The sequence below is a fragment of the Wyeomyia smithii genome, chromosome 2, assembly GCF_029784165.1.
Source record: "Wyeomyia smithii strain HCP4-BCI-WySm-NY-G18 chromosome 2, ASM2978416v1, whole genome shotgun sequence".
NCBI classification, from domain to species: Eukaryota; Metazoa; Arthropoda; class Insecta; order Diptera; family Culicidae; genus Wyeomyia; species Wyeomyia smithii.
The window spans coordinates 163,103,071-163,118,218 of record NC_073695.1 but is presented as its reverse complement, the minus strand read 5'-3'; the positions used below and the strand labels follow the sequence as shown (position 1 = coordinate 163,118,218).

General features: G+C 38.4%; 1 protein-coding gene across 4 annotated transcripts in view; it reads right to left on the bottom strand.

Annotated features, from left to right (window-relative positions):
* Window positions 1–15,148, bottom strand: part of LOC129726109 (tachykinins) — a 114,562-nt gene that overhangs the window by 38,991 nt on the left and 60,423 nt on the right. For all 4 annotated transcript variants that reach the window (XM_055682761.1, XM_055682762.1, XM_055682763.1 and 1 more), the window contains 4 exons: window positions 13,102–13,289; window positions 12,959–13,043; window positions 12,659–12,791; window positions 12,320–12,595 (listed from right to left, as the gene is read on the bottom strand). In XM_055682761.1, coding sequence (XP_055538736.1) covers window positions 12,320–12,595; window positions 12,659–12,791; window positions 12,959–13,043; window positions 13,102–13,289 — 682 coding nt within the window. The remainder of the gene's footprint in view (window positions 1–12,319; window positions 12,596–12,658; window positions 12,792–12,958; window positions 13,044–13,101; window positions 13,290–15,148) is intronic.

The window sequence follows — 15,148 nt, the reverse complement described above, 5'->3', positions numbered from 1 at the left end:
TCATATATTGGGTGTTCGGCAGGTTGGCCGACCACCTCTGGTCTGAGTTTGAGATACTGGAACGTCGGTGAAGTGACTTGCCAGCCGGAGGCCAAGGATTTGGCTCGTGGCGTGGAAAGAGTCCCTCTATGATCCGCCATCGCACCCTTAGTCTTGGCCATCACCATCCTATAGGCGTTACCCCACGGGTTAGTGTTGGCACTAGCGCACAGTCTTTCGAAGCACGCACGTTTACTAGCTTTTATTGCTCTCTTAAGCGCCGCTCTTGCGGAACTGAATGCCCCTCGACGATCTTCTCTTTCTTCGTCGGTTCGCGCACGTTGAATCCTTCTTCTCGCTTGAAGACACGCTCTGCGGAGGTCCACTATCGCGTCGGTCCACCAGTAGACTGGTGGCCTTCCATGCCTAGGCTGGCGGTTCCTAGGCATAGTGGCGTCGCACGCCCGCGAAAGTAAGGCAACAAGTTGGTCAGCGCTCAGGTTACGAGTTCTGCTCGCCTCGTGTTCTAGTCTAATTGCTTCCGCAAATACCTCTTCGTTGAAGTGTGATATCCTCCACCCGCGAGGAGCTGGAGTGTTAATTCTACTCGCCACATGCGGTCTCGTTTTACAGTCTACGCTATAACAGACCACCAAATGGTCGCTATGAGTGTAGCCATCGTCTACCCTCCAGTTCGTGATCAATCCTGGACTACAGAATGTCACATCGATGATCGACTCCGCGCCGTTTCTACTGAAGGTGTTCTTCAAGCCGACGTTGGCCAGATCTATGTTGAGCTTCGCCAAAGCCTCCAACAAGATCCGGCCTCTCTGGTTTGTGCGTCGACTTCCCCACTCAGTTGCCCATGCGTTGAAGTCGCCCGCCACTACCAACGGTGATAGACCGATCAGCTCCACGGTGGCTCGGTCGATCATCCTTGCGAACTGCTCGGTAGACCAACGAGGCGGAGCATAGCAGCTGCAGTAGTACACTCCGTTCACCTTGGCAACCGCGTATCCTTCGTTTGAAGTTGACACTATCTCTTGAACCGGGAACCTGCTCGTCGTGCACAACCACTTCGCACTGCTCCTTGAGGGCATCCACGACTTCGCATGCCTCGGTGACTTCGTCCAGGTATTTAAGTTGCAGGGTTACCTGCGACGTGAGTGCCCGAACCTGCACTCTATCTCCAAGCGCCTCTTGGGCCAATGCCCGATAGGCTGGGCCCTTGTTTCTGGCTTCTTTGCTGAGCTCGACGATCATTTCTCCCTTGCGGGATCGGCGGATGCTACGCACATCTGCCCCCAGATCTTTGAGCTTCGCATCGCCTCTCATTGCCTTAAGGACTTCCGAGTACTTTGACTCTTCTGTCTTAAGGATGAGTGCGTCGCCCTTATTTTTAACTTTCTTCGTCGCAGGATTTTTAACCGGGTGCCACCACTTTTTGGTTCCTACTCCTTCCCGGAACCGTTACCCACGGGTTACCGGGAGCCTTTTGCTCCTTGGCTGCCACCGTGGGCGTTGCTTGCGCCACTCCTACACCGGTCTGAGGCCTGTTTGCGATTAAACGCTACTTGGTGCCCCGGGGGCCGTCTATCCCGGGGACTGTCGCGTTCGTTTGGCAGCTGGCCCTGCCGCGCAAACCGCCGCAAACGTGCTGGCGTCCGTTTGGACCGACTTCGTCGCCAGCTCGGTCACCTTCGTCTCCTCTTTCTCCGCAGCCGCAGCTTTCATTTCGAGCTCGGCATGCTCCTTTTTCGCAGCATCGACGGAGGACCGAAGCATGTAGAGGGCCTGCTTCAAGTACTTCGTTGTATTGCTGCGACTTTTCGCAAACTCGATTATAGCATCGAGCTGCTCAGACAGGGCCACTACCCTCGGTAGCGTGTCCCGCTGTCTTCCGACCGCCTTTAATAGCTGTGGACCAGCCACCGCGATGTCTTGCGTAGATCCGGTAGGCGTACTGCCTTTGCCGTCTGCGCAGGCGACCTTCACTGCATCCGTCTCCACTTTTCTAGGCGGAGACCGCTGGATGCCACCTCGCGCAAATGGGTTTTCCAACCCATCTGCCCCCATCTCCAGAGTTTTGTTTTTGTTTTATATATATATATATATATATATATATATATATATATATATATATATATATATATATATATATATATATATATATATATATATATATATATATATATATATATATATATTTATATATACATATATATATATATATATATATATATATATATATATATATATATATATATATATATATATATATATATATATATATATATATATATATATATATATATATATATATATATATATATATTTATATATACATATATATATATATATATATATATATATATATATATATATATATATATATATATATATTTAATGAAGCAGAAAATTGTGATCCTTACAACACTAAATAAATCTCATTGTTCCATTCCGGGCAATGAAAAGGCTGACGCTTTAGCTAAGGTGGGTGCTATTGATGGCGACATTTATGTAAGACCAATTGCCTATGATGAATTTTATAGCATTTTGCGTCAGAGAACACTCAACAGTTGGCATTTATCATGGAACTCAGATGACTGGGACGGAGGCTACATTCCATTTTTCCTAAGGTGTCGACGAAAGCATGGTTCAAGTGGTTGGATGTAGGTCGGGACTTCATTCGCGTGATGTCCAGACTTATGTCCAATCACTATACGTTAAACACGCATCTCTTTCGTATAGGGCTTGCAGACAGTAATCACTGCGTTTGTGGCGATGGCTACCATGACATCGAGCATGTTGTTTGGTCGTGTACCGAATACTGTGGTGTTAGGTTTGAGCTTATAGATTCCCTTCGGGCCCGAGGAAAACAACCGAACGTACCCGTTAGAGACATTCTGGGAAGCGGTGATCTCCAGTACATGACACAGCTATACGTGTTCATAAAACACGCTGGTATTGAAATATGAAACTCTTCTATCTATTTGTTAGATAACCATTCCCGCTACACGCTGAAAGAAGATGATACACTAAGCTGGAGACACTCAATCGAGGACTCGGCATCTTTATGTTCACGCAGACACCACAGACTAAACTGCTCAAATAGAACATCACTGCTTAGCCATGTACAAATAAATAAATCATGTAACTCAATATAGTTGAAATCAAAATTGTAACTCCCCTCCTCTCACCTTAACCCGTAAAGACCCGGGACGGAACTTGTTTTTTGAAAATGCTCGTTCTCAGCACTGGAATGGCCGATTTGGGAAAACTTGGAATTTTATTCAAGGGGAATAGTAGCTCTAAGTTTTGGTTAAGGTGCCCCTCCTCTGGACCCCTCCCCGTTTTTGTGAGATGCAAATATGTCTGAGTTTTTTTTCGAATTTTTCAAACAGATTGAGCAAACACTGGGAATTTTCATACGTATTTATTGCTCCATGTATCAAATCATGTCAAGTGGATGAAATACGGTGTTTATAAGTGAATTTTGGAGTTTTAAAATTATTTCAGTACAAAATCACAAAACTACGTATTTTTATAAAAATTCAAACAACAAGTTTTAAGCTCTACAGTTTTGCGGTAAGGTCTCCTGAATCCATACGCGATGAAATATTTATTTTAGCATGCAAACATTTTGAGAAAAACCAGTTTAAATTGACCAGAGTACGTATTTTCATGGAAACCTGATTTTCAGTCTCCCACGGTAGGTTTCAACTTAGCTCTTCAATTACGTTACGTCTCCTGAATCCAAAGATGGTGAAAGATTTTTTCTGGCATGCACAGATTCAGAGAAAATCAAGTTTTCATAAGAACTCGTACTTTTGTGAATTCAAACTCGTTTTTCTCTAAACCTGTGCATGCTAGAATAATTCTTTCAGCATCTTTGGATTCAGAAAACGTTACTCTAGAAATATAGAGCTTGAAAATTGAAGAGCTAAGGTGAAACCTACTGTGGAAGACTGAGAAAATCAGGTTTCCATGAAATACGTACTTTGGTGAATTTAAACTAGTTTTTCTCGCAATATTTGCCTGCTAAAATAAATATTTCTTTGCGTATTGATTCAGGAAAGCTTACTTCAAAAATGTAGAGCTTAAAAATTGAAGAACGATTTTCTTATTTAAATATTTATGAAAATACGTAGTTTTGTGATTTTGTACTGAAATAATTTAGAAACTCCAAAATCCACTCTTACATACCATATTTCATCTAACTGACATGATTTGATACATAGAGCAATTGATATGTATAAAAATTCCCAGTGTTTGCTCAATCTGTTTGAAAAATTCGAAAACAACTCAGACACATTTGCGCCTCACAAAAACGGGGAGGGGTTCAGAGGGGTGGCACCTTAACCAAAACTTAGAGCTACTATTCCCCTTGAATAAAATTCCAAGTTTTCCCAAATCGGCCATTCCAGTGCTGAGAACGAGCATTTTCAAAAAACAAGTTCCGTCCCGGGTCTTTACGGGTTAAACCCCCACTAGCTCGTAGTAGGCCGCGAGATATAAAAAATGTGCCTCCCACTTTTCCCTGCTAATTTAGAATTAAAAAAAAAATGTACTTGGCTCAGTTAAACATAAATTGTATCGTGCCGTGCCAAATAAACTATTTTAAAAATAACACTAAATGAAAGCGCGAATTATTGGTTTCAAAGTGAAATAGCAGCTAAACTAATAGAGCTAGCTGGTCGATGTCAAAAAATAACTTATAGAGTGGATTTCAATGTTTAATTTTGTTAACAATAAAATCCATGTTTATCACACATTTCAGAGAGAAAATTGCAGTTTATTTCTCAAAAACCATTTGATTTCAGATTTGTTCGTTTTTAAGTGCTTCTTTTTTTTCTAGTTGGACGTTTTTAAGACACTATTGATTACGAAATTTTCTCAGCTTTCCAACGAAATCAAATGATAAGAAATGAGCTATCTATCACAGTTCTTGTGATAGACCTCGTAAAAAGAAAACATAACCAAAACTGAAAAAGTGAATAGTTCTGCAGTAGTTGAATTTTGACCATATGCGTAGAAGGTTTTTTTTTTCATCAAATAATGAAGAGCTAGGATGTCTCTAAAAAGAGCTATAGTTGTTCAAAGTTGAGTATGTCGATTTAAATGCAGAAAATCTTGTTTTCTGCCAACATTACCAATGTACCGGCATCAGTAGGATTCCCATCAGAAATAACCTGTCGTAACGATTTTATGACCTCAGCTGGATCAAGCAAAAAAATTTAGGTCAATATTCTAGTCGTAGGTAGAATCTACAACGTGTTTCAGAGGTTACTTCTAATGGAAATCTGACTAACGCCGGTTCACTGGCAGTGTTGGCAGAAAAAATGATTCGCAACATAAATTTCGAAATACTTAACTTTGAACAGCTCTAGTATTTTTTTGAGACGCCCTAGCTCTTTAGTGTCTTCGACCAAGTTGTTAGGCATCAACAAACCTACCATTTGAAGTCATGAAACCTATGCACACTGTCCAACAACCCAAAATTGAAAATGCGAATTTCATTTCGATTTTATTTTTCCTATAGTTGAATACTATTGAAGTGTTAGAATCCAAATTTCTGGAGCATTACGACTAAATTTGAATTTTCTATGATTTTTAAAAGTGTACTGAGTCAGCGTTTTTTAGCGTTTTGCCTTTCTCCTAGAAAGGTATAGCAATCACTTGCAAAACCGAAGATATAAAAGTGCTCCAAAGGGCCGAATGACATATATCACTCGACTCAGCTCGACGAGCTGAGCATTTTCTGTATGTGTGAGTATGTGTGTGTGTATGTGCAGATTTTTATCCTCACTCACTTTTCTCAGAGATGGCTGGACCGATTTTCATGAAATTGATTGCAAATGAAAGGTCTTGTTGTCCCATAAGACCCTATTCAATTTTATTGTAATCGGATTTTTTGGTTTAGAGGTTATGTATCAAAACGTAAAAATCATGAAACATCATTATCTCGAAAACTACACAACCAATTTAAACAAAACTAATTTTTAATGAACGGGCTACCTGAAATACCTTTAACTTTTGAGTTTTATAAAGAGTGAACTTGTGGTTCAAAAGTTATAAAGAAACGTGTTCTACAGACTGTTTAATCTCACTCATGTTTCTCAGAGATGGCTGGACCAATTTTCATAAAATTTGTGTCAAATGGAAGGTCTAGTTGCCCCATAAGACCCTATTGATTTTTTTTGCAATCGCACTAATACTTTGCCTGTTATGTTTGAAAATGTAAAATCCAGCTATGAAAAGGAACATATTCCGAAGATTACTTGGACTCACTCACTTTTCTCAGAGATGGCTGACCCGATTTCCACAAAATTGGTGTCAAATGAAAGGTCTAGCTGCCTCATAACACCCTATTGAATTTTACTCTAATCGAACTGTAACTTCGTCTGTAATGTACCGAAATGTGAAAATCACGAAACTTCATTATCTCAGAAACTACACAACCGAATTGATCAATATTATTAGCAGGTGAGCGGGCTAGTTAAGGGTTAACTGATGAATTATGATTGAACACGTGGTTTCAAAGTTTGGCTGCCCTATACGTTCCCATTTCATTTGATTATAATCGAACTTAAGCAACCGTTATGTATGAAATTGATAATAAAACTACGGAAGTCTACTATCTCAAAGATTACCTGACTTATTTGAACATAACAAGTGTCATACGAACGAGTCATCTCTCAAACTTACAAATAACAAACTTCATAACAATTTGATATGTATGTGGCTCAAAAGTTATGGAAAGAAAAGAAATTTAAAAACTATTTGAAACTATACCTGCTTCGATCGATATATGCGGCCTCAACATAATTTAAATGTGGTCTCGTACTATTTGAACGTTCCAAATTCATTGATTCCTTGCGATGTGTTTAAAGTCTGCAAATGCACGACGAATCGGCCATAGGATATGATCAAAGTCAAATAACAAATCGTTTGAAATGATTGGTTTTATCGAAATGACAACATCCTCGTCTTTTGGCTTCTGTACATCGCACAGTGGAACACTTAGAACATCAAACCTGATCATAATTATTTTGAAAAAATTTTTGCACTGAAAACGTATCATATTGTGATGATAAAAACTAATGATGTAACCCACCTTAAAGTGTTGGATGACATTTTTTATAATGAAATTTAAATTTAGTCATAGTTTGGTCAAAATTCATCCAAATACTTGAAATTTATCATGAAATGACTTTTCAGTACACATTTCAGTCGTTTGACAAAGTTTCATTTGTGTAACCAAGGCTACAACTATCCAAGAAGCGAAAAAATAAGAATTTCTTGATTATTTTCACATAGCGATAAAACACGAAACCGGAAGCATCCGGAAGGTTTTTCTTCACCATTATAACCAAAAATATTAGCACTTTCACGTAATATAAGCCGTTCAACCGGATTTTGCCGGAAAGATAACTTATCCCATTTTGAGTTAACTTATAAAAACAAATATTTTGGGTTTTATTATATTGATTTTGACAAACACCTGGGTATTTGGAGAGACTAGCATACATGCTAAGTATACATTTCTGTTCGATTAACCTTGTTTAACAATCTCCATCGTTGTTTAATTTAAAAATCACTTGTTTATCTTCGGAACGTTATATTTTAGCTCACGGTATCAAAGCGTCATTATCATGCAGAAAAAAACTGTTTAATTGCGGTCGGTTCAAACCTCTCGTTAAGACCGTAAACATAACTTTTGGATGTTGATGAGCTGTCAAGTGATCAAGCATACATCACACTTCAAAATGAAACACTATAATACAAAGTTGATTTACTTTGAATTGTTCACTTTTGATCAGGTTTTGAACGTATTTACTCTTATGTGCATCGCCTCAATTCTGAATATATTCATATTGGGTGGTACCCGATCAAACGATTATAACAAATGGGTAACACAAATATATCTGAACTTGATAGAAATTACAAAGTCTGTAATATTCTTGATATGCCAGAATGATAAAAAGCACAGAATTATATCAAATTCTGTTATCATACACTTCAATGTTCAAAAGTGTGTGTTTTTAAAGCATATTTATAGCAAAACTTGTTATTCAATTGACAAAATATTTGTTTATTCTAACTAATTCTGATCTTTTTCTGCCAAAAACCTTACAAAACTTGCTATAATTTGTAATAATCAGTAAGTATATTTGATAGGAATTTTGATATTTTAACTATTAACGAGACCGATTACGGGAATATCCATATTAAGTATTATTCGGTCATTTTCGACTGTTTCCTAGAAGTTGCCATTAAGCAATTCAAAATGGTGCCTGCCGTAAATTGTTAGCTAATTGCATCATCCTGGTTCCAGAGACTCTCATATTGGATGGTATTTGGTTATTTTAGGCTGTTGTCTGGTTGAAGAAACACCCATATTGGGTGTTATTTGATCATTCTCGGCTGTTTCCCAGGAACCGAAAGTCGCCAACCTAGAATCCAAAATGGGGTCTGTGGTCGATTTCAGCTGCTGTGTATCATTCTAGACCCGGAGAAACTCATGTTAGACGGAAATCGGCCATTTTTGGCTGTTTTCCAGAAACCAGAAGTTGCCATTACACAATTCATAATGGTGTCTGAGGTTAGCTTAGAGGTTAGATACTCATATTGGGTGGTATTTGATCATTTTCAGCTGTTTTTCCGAAAGTTGACGGTTTGCAGTGTGCAATTTAAATTTACATTTTTAAAGTCCGATATGTGCCGAACACACCGAAAGAAGGGTATTCTGCGCAACTCTGCGCAGGATCGGACTAGATGTATTTTAAAGCATTTTCTCCAAGCTATCTTTTAAAACTAGTGCCAATAGTGCCATACCCTGCCGTCTAAACTTTAAACGCTGTTTATGCAAAAAATACGTATTTTTTTTATTCCGCCTAATTTTTTAGAGTATTACAATGAGATTATACATTGTCCAATGATGAGGATTTATTCTCCACTATATTATATACAACTTTTCCTTAGACGTCATCAAGATTCAAAATACCCTTGAGGCTCCAGCAAGTTTCGCAAAATTGCATTTTTTCCAAGAAAACCTAAATTAATCCACCTAACGGTAAGACCCAGCCTTTCTCATTCAAACTTTTATTTGTGAAAATAGATTTACATGAACGCTTCAATCCAATAAGTGTATGTTCACTCTTTAGGTTCTAAAATATTGATGTTGTAATCTATACATATGAAAATGCAGTCAGGTCTGTCTGTCTGTCTGATCCATAATAGGCTCGAAAACTATCGAACCGATCGACGTGAAAATTTGTATGTAGGGGTTTCTGGTACCGATAAAGGTTCCTATGATAGTTTGAGACCCCTCTCTCTTCTAGAAGTGAGGGGTCCCATACTAATGAAACATAAATTTCAGCATAACTCATGAACAAACCAAGCAAATGAAACCGAATTTGGCATGTGGATGTTTCAAGGGGTAACAAATATGTCCATAATAGTTGGACGCCCCTCTTTTTTCTGGAAGGGAGGGGTTCCATACAAATGAAACACAAATTTCTGCACATCTCGAGAGCTAACCAACTAAATGGAACCGAATTTGGCAGGTGAATGTTTTTAAAGGTAACAAATATGTGCATAATGGTTTGACACCCCTCCCTATTCTATAAGGGAGGGGTCCCATACAAATGAAACACGAATTTCGCCCAGCTCAAGAACCATTCGAGATGATGCAATGAAACCAAACATTGACCCTGGACACCATTTTGAATTCAAAAACGACCACTTTTAGTTTCTGGGAAACTACCAAAATAACTCAAGTCAGATTGATGCCAGAAAATCTGCTGAAAATGACCGAATACCACTCAATATGAATATTAGGGTGGGGAATCGTTATATGGAAAAAACGAAACCGGATAGCAGAAAGCCGGAACAAAGTGTTTTTTGTTCTATTTGGGTCCTCAAACAATCCTAAATTTATTGGAAGTCGATTGGTTTTGTCTCCACTTGGCGCATTGCATTTTAAATTTATATGGAAATTTGTATGGAAAAACCTACTTTTTTGCATGTTCCATTCTAAAGAGCTCAAAATGGCTCAAACCATAGGTTTCATGACTTTAAATGGTAGGTTTTTTGATGCCCAACAACTTGGCCGAAGACACTAAAGAGCTAGGGTGTGCCAAAAAAAATACTAGATCTGTTCAAAGTTGATTATGTCGAAATTTATGTTGCAAATCATGCTTTCTGCCAACACTGCCAGTGTACCGGCGTCAGTCAGATTTCCATTAGAAGTAACCTCTGAAACACGTTCTAGATTCTATTTACGCCTAGAATATTGACCTAAATTTGTTTGCTTGGTGTAGAGCTGAGTGTATAAACTCGTTACGACAGGTTACTTCTGATGAAAATCCTACTGACGCCGGTATATTGGTAATGTTGGCAGAAAACAAGATTTTCTGCATTCAAATCGACATACTCAACTTTGAACAGCTATAGCTCTTCTTAGGGTCATTCTAGCTCTTCAGCATCTTCTGCAAAGTTGTTAGGCATCTAAAATACTATACTTTAACATAATGTAATGCATTATTTTAGCATCATTGAGCACTCTAGAAAGATAAATGCAAAAAAGTAGGTTTTCCCTTATGAATTTTCATACAAATTTGAAATGCAATGCGCCAAGCGGAGACAAAACCAATCAGGTAAGCTTAGGGTTGTTTGGGATCCCAAAAGGAACCAAAAAAACTTAGTTCTGGAAAATCGATCACTTTTCCCCACCCTAATGAATATATTCAGAATAAGGGCGATGTACAAAGCCAAAAGTCGAGGATGTTGTCATTTCGATAAAACCAATCATTTCAAACGATTTGTTATTTGACTTTGATCATATCCTATGGCGGATTCGTCGTGCATTTGCAGACTTTAAACACATCGCAAGGAATCAATGAATTTGGAACGTTCAAGTAGCACGATACCCTATTTAAATTATGTTGAGGCCACATATATCGATCAAAGCAGGTATAGTTTTAAAGAGTCTTTGAATTTATTTTCTTTCCATAACTTTTGAGCCACATATCAAATTGTTATTAAGTTTGTTATTTGTAAGTTTGAGAGATGGCTCGTTCGTATGACACTATATGACACATATATATATTAGGGTGGGGAAAAATGATCGATTTTCCAGAGCCAAGCTTTTTTGGTTCCTTTTAGGATTTCAAACAACCCTAAACTTATCTGAAGTCGATTGGTCTTGTCTCCGCTTGGCGCATTGCATTTCAAATGTGTGTGAAAATTTATATGTGGAAACCTACTTTTTTGCATTTACCTTTCTATAGGGCTCAATAATGCTCTAATGATGCACTACATCATGTAAAAGTATAGTATTTTAGATGCCTAACAACTTTGTAGAAGACACTAAAGAGCTAGGATATCCCTAAGAAGAGCTATAGCTGTTCAAAGTTGAGTATGTCGATTTAAATGCAGAAAATCTTCTTTCCTGCCAACATTACCAATGTACCGGCGTCAGAAGAATTCCCATCAGAAGTAACCTGTCGTAACGAGTTTATACACTCAGCTGGATCAAGTGAACAAATTTAGGCCAATATTCTAGGCGTAGATAGAATCTACAACGTGTTTCAGAGGTAACTTCTTATGGAAATACGACTGACGCCGGTACACTGGCAGTGTTGGCAGAAAAAATGATTTGCAACATAAATTTCGACATACTCAACTTTGAACAGCTCTATTATTTTTTTGGCACACCCTAGCTCTTTAGTATCTTCGGCCAAGTTATTAGGTATTAAACAACCTACCTTTTGAAGTCATGAAACCTATGGTTTGAGCCATTTTGAGCTTTTTAGAATGGAAAATGCAAAAAAGTTGGTTTTTCCATACAAATCTCAATATAAATTTAAAATGCTATGCGCCAAGCGGAGACAAAACCAATCGACTTGCAATAAATTCAGGATTGTTTGGTGCCCCAAACAGAACAAAAAAAACTTGGCTCTGGCTTTCTGCTTTCAAGTTTCGTTTTTTCCATATAACGATTCCCCCCCTAATATATATATATATATATATATATATATATATATATATATATATATATATATATATATATATATATATATATATATATATATATATATATATATATATATATATATATATATATATATATATATATATATATATATATATATATATATATATATATATATATATATATATATATATATATATATATATATATATATATATATATATATATATATATATATATATATATATATATATATATATATATATATATATATATATATATATATATATATATATATATATATATATATATATATTTATATATGTATATATATCTTCTTACCTACAAATCCAGATGGTGCTCGTTTTTCCTCCCAAAGTTGGTATGGTTGATCAAAAAGCTTCTTGCCACGAAGTCCCAAAAATCCGTGTGGCACACGTTTTTCAGCATTTAGGATAGATGCGTCATACGAGTGTTGTTCGTTATCAACAGAGTTTATGTCGTAAATGGCTTTCAGTATTTTTTCTTCTTTTTTTAGTAAGTCGTAAAACTCTAAGTCAGCCGGTGCACTCGATAACTGGTTCGAATTAATATAATTATATTTTTTACCACGCACCCCTATGGTAGAAAAATCGCTGTAGTACGCTCAAAATAATCTGGCAAAATATATAGCTAACTTACCCATGAACCCCGATGGGGCACGTTTTACTTCACTGTACAATTTTTTTCCCCTCAAACCTACAAATCCCGAAGGTGCTCTCTTTGGGCTTGATCTTAATGGAAACATTGAAAAGAACTTTTTTCCACGTAGGTCCTGGAAAAGGAAAGTACATATAGTAATTACACACCTACGCTGAATTATATGTAGAGCCGGATTATTTTCCCAAATAAAAACAAATTTCAAAAGTTTTTTATCTACTACTCGGATATAACAATTTTATTGTGTACACAGTAAACACATCGAATAAAATACACACTAACCCGATAATCATTATCAGTCTCAAGTGGTTCAGCTCCTTCTACACTTTCAAATACACTTTCGGGAATCCATGAGTTCACGGTATTACTGGAAAAAATTTTCAAATAATATTCAAGACGATATGATAACTTACGGAGTAAACTACCGAAACAGATCAGATTTTTCATCAAATGCATCCATCGCTTCATTATCCTCCATGTTTGAACTAGCAACGTTGTTTAACGACTCTAATGAAGGCGAAGATGTGGTTACATCATTATCAATATGATTGATATGTGAATAACTTGTTATACTTTTACCATTGAGACTCAAACTCCTTTTCTTACGCATATCCTGTAAATAAACTATATGTTCTTAAATTGAATTACTTAATGACTTTATGACGATATAATAAGCAGTGTGTTGATATGTTTTCTGCGAACATCATCATTTAGATTATTTATAGTAAAAATAATTTGAAGATACTAGACGAACGACGACTACAAATTTTTGAATCCATATAAGAGATACATGATGATAAGTATTATAAAAATATGGAAAACCGCAATTTCCTGAATGCTTTTAAACGACAATATTGTTGATAGAGTTCATATTTTAGCAGGGTGACATGCTGTGTGGATGCCCTTCTCAAATGCATATAACCTTACGGCCACTGAACGGATTTTGGTTCACCATTGTCTTGAACGAAGGGTGAAGGTTGCCCCAAACTTGTGGTATAACAATTGAAATATTTTTGCAACAAGTAATAATGAAAAGCATCTTGATCGACAGGTAACATGTTTCCCAAACTTGTGGCACAGACAAACAGACGTGCCTCTTCGAAGAAAAATTCTGAGAAAGTGTTCACAACGTTACACTTGTCAACTTGGCCCGGTGCTCAAGTTTTTAGAGCATTTCTTCTCTAGGTTTCTTTGCTGGAAATTTATCAACAATATAACTGCAACGTCTAGTTGGCAAACGGCTGGGCATGGCGTACCAGCAGTACACCCGTACTAGTTGGCATAAAATAAACCCCAGTGTGGTCCATAGCATAATGCCCAGCAACTCCTATCCCTACCTCCACGTGGTACCGACTGGGATACGAGCAATCAAGGGAAGATCGGTGAACCGGTGGGAATTTGGTCGTATGCTGACAGGGAAGGGGGAGTTGTTCTCCTTGGAGAGCAGCTTGCCTGAGCGTCTGTTCCCCAGGTCAGGGGCGGCTCAAACAGCGACTGATCCGGAGCGGACGGCTGAACTATGAAATGCGGTGTCTCGCCAGCTACACCCAAGACGGCAGCCCCGTCGCGAGACTAGGCATCGCAGCCCTAGTAAGGCAGCATGCTGAAAATAAACATACTACGAACAATCCAGAGAATGATACGAATCGGAACAATCGGTATAGACCTAGGCAAACGAAAAAGGACAACGATTGGAAACTTGGTACTTGGAATGTTAGGACTCTGCTCGAACCGGCACGCGTGGGCATCTTGGCCAGAGAGATACGGAAGGCAAAAGTGGAGGTAGCAGCCATACAAGAGGTGCGTTGGCCCAAAACCGGGGAACTTGAATTCCGGGCGGTCGATCCGACCACGGACACTTCTTTCAAGTATCACATCTACTACAGTGGCGGCGATAGAGCGGAACGGGGCGTCGGTTTCGTACTACTTGGAAACCAAAAGAAGCGTGTTATTTGGTGGAGGCCTATTAATGACCGTCTATGCGTATTGAGGATCAAGGGCAGATTCTTCAATTACAGGAGTTCTATGAGTTCTATGAGCTTCTCGAGAAAACGTATGGAGAGTGCCCACAACACGACATAAAGATCGTCATCGGAGATACGAACGCACAAGTCGGACGAGAGGAGTTATTTCGTCCCTTTATTGGTAGGGAAAGCCTCCACTCTACCACCAACGACAACGGCTTGAGGCTAGTGAACTTCGCCGCGGCCAGGGGAATGGCCATCTGTAGCACCCATTTTGCACGTCTGAATATTCGGAAGCCCACCTGGAGACACCCCAACGGAGAGGCCTGCTCTCAGATCGACCACATGCTGATCGACGGCCGAAACTTCTCAGACGTCATAGATGTGCGGTCCTTTTGAGGGCCAAACATCGACTCGGATCACTATCTCGTGGTAGGCAAGATTCGCGCCCGGTTGTCCAATGTATTTAAATCGAGATCGGCGAGGAAGATACATCTGGACATCCAGA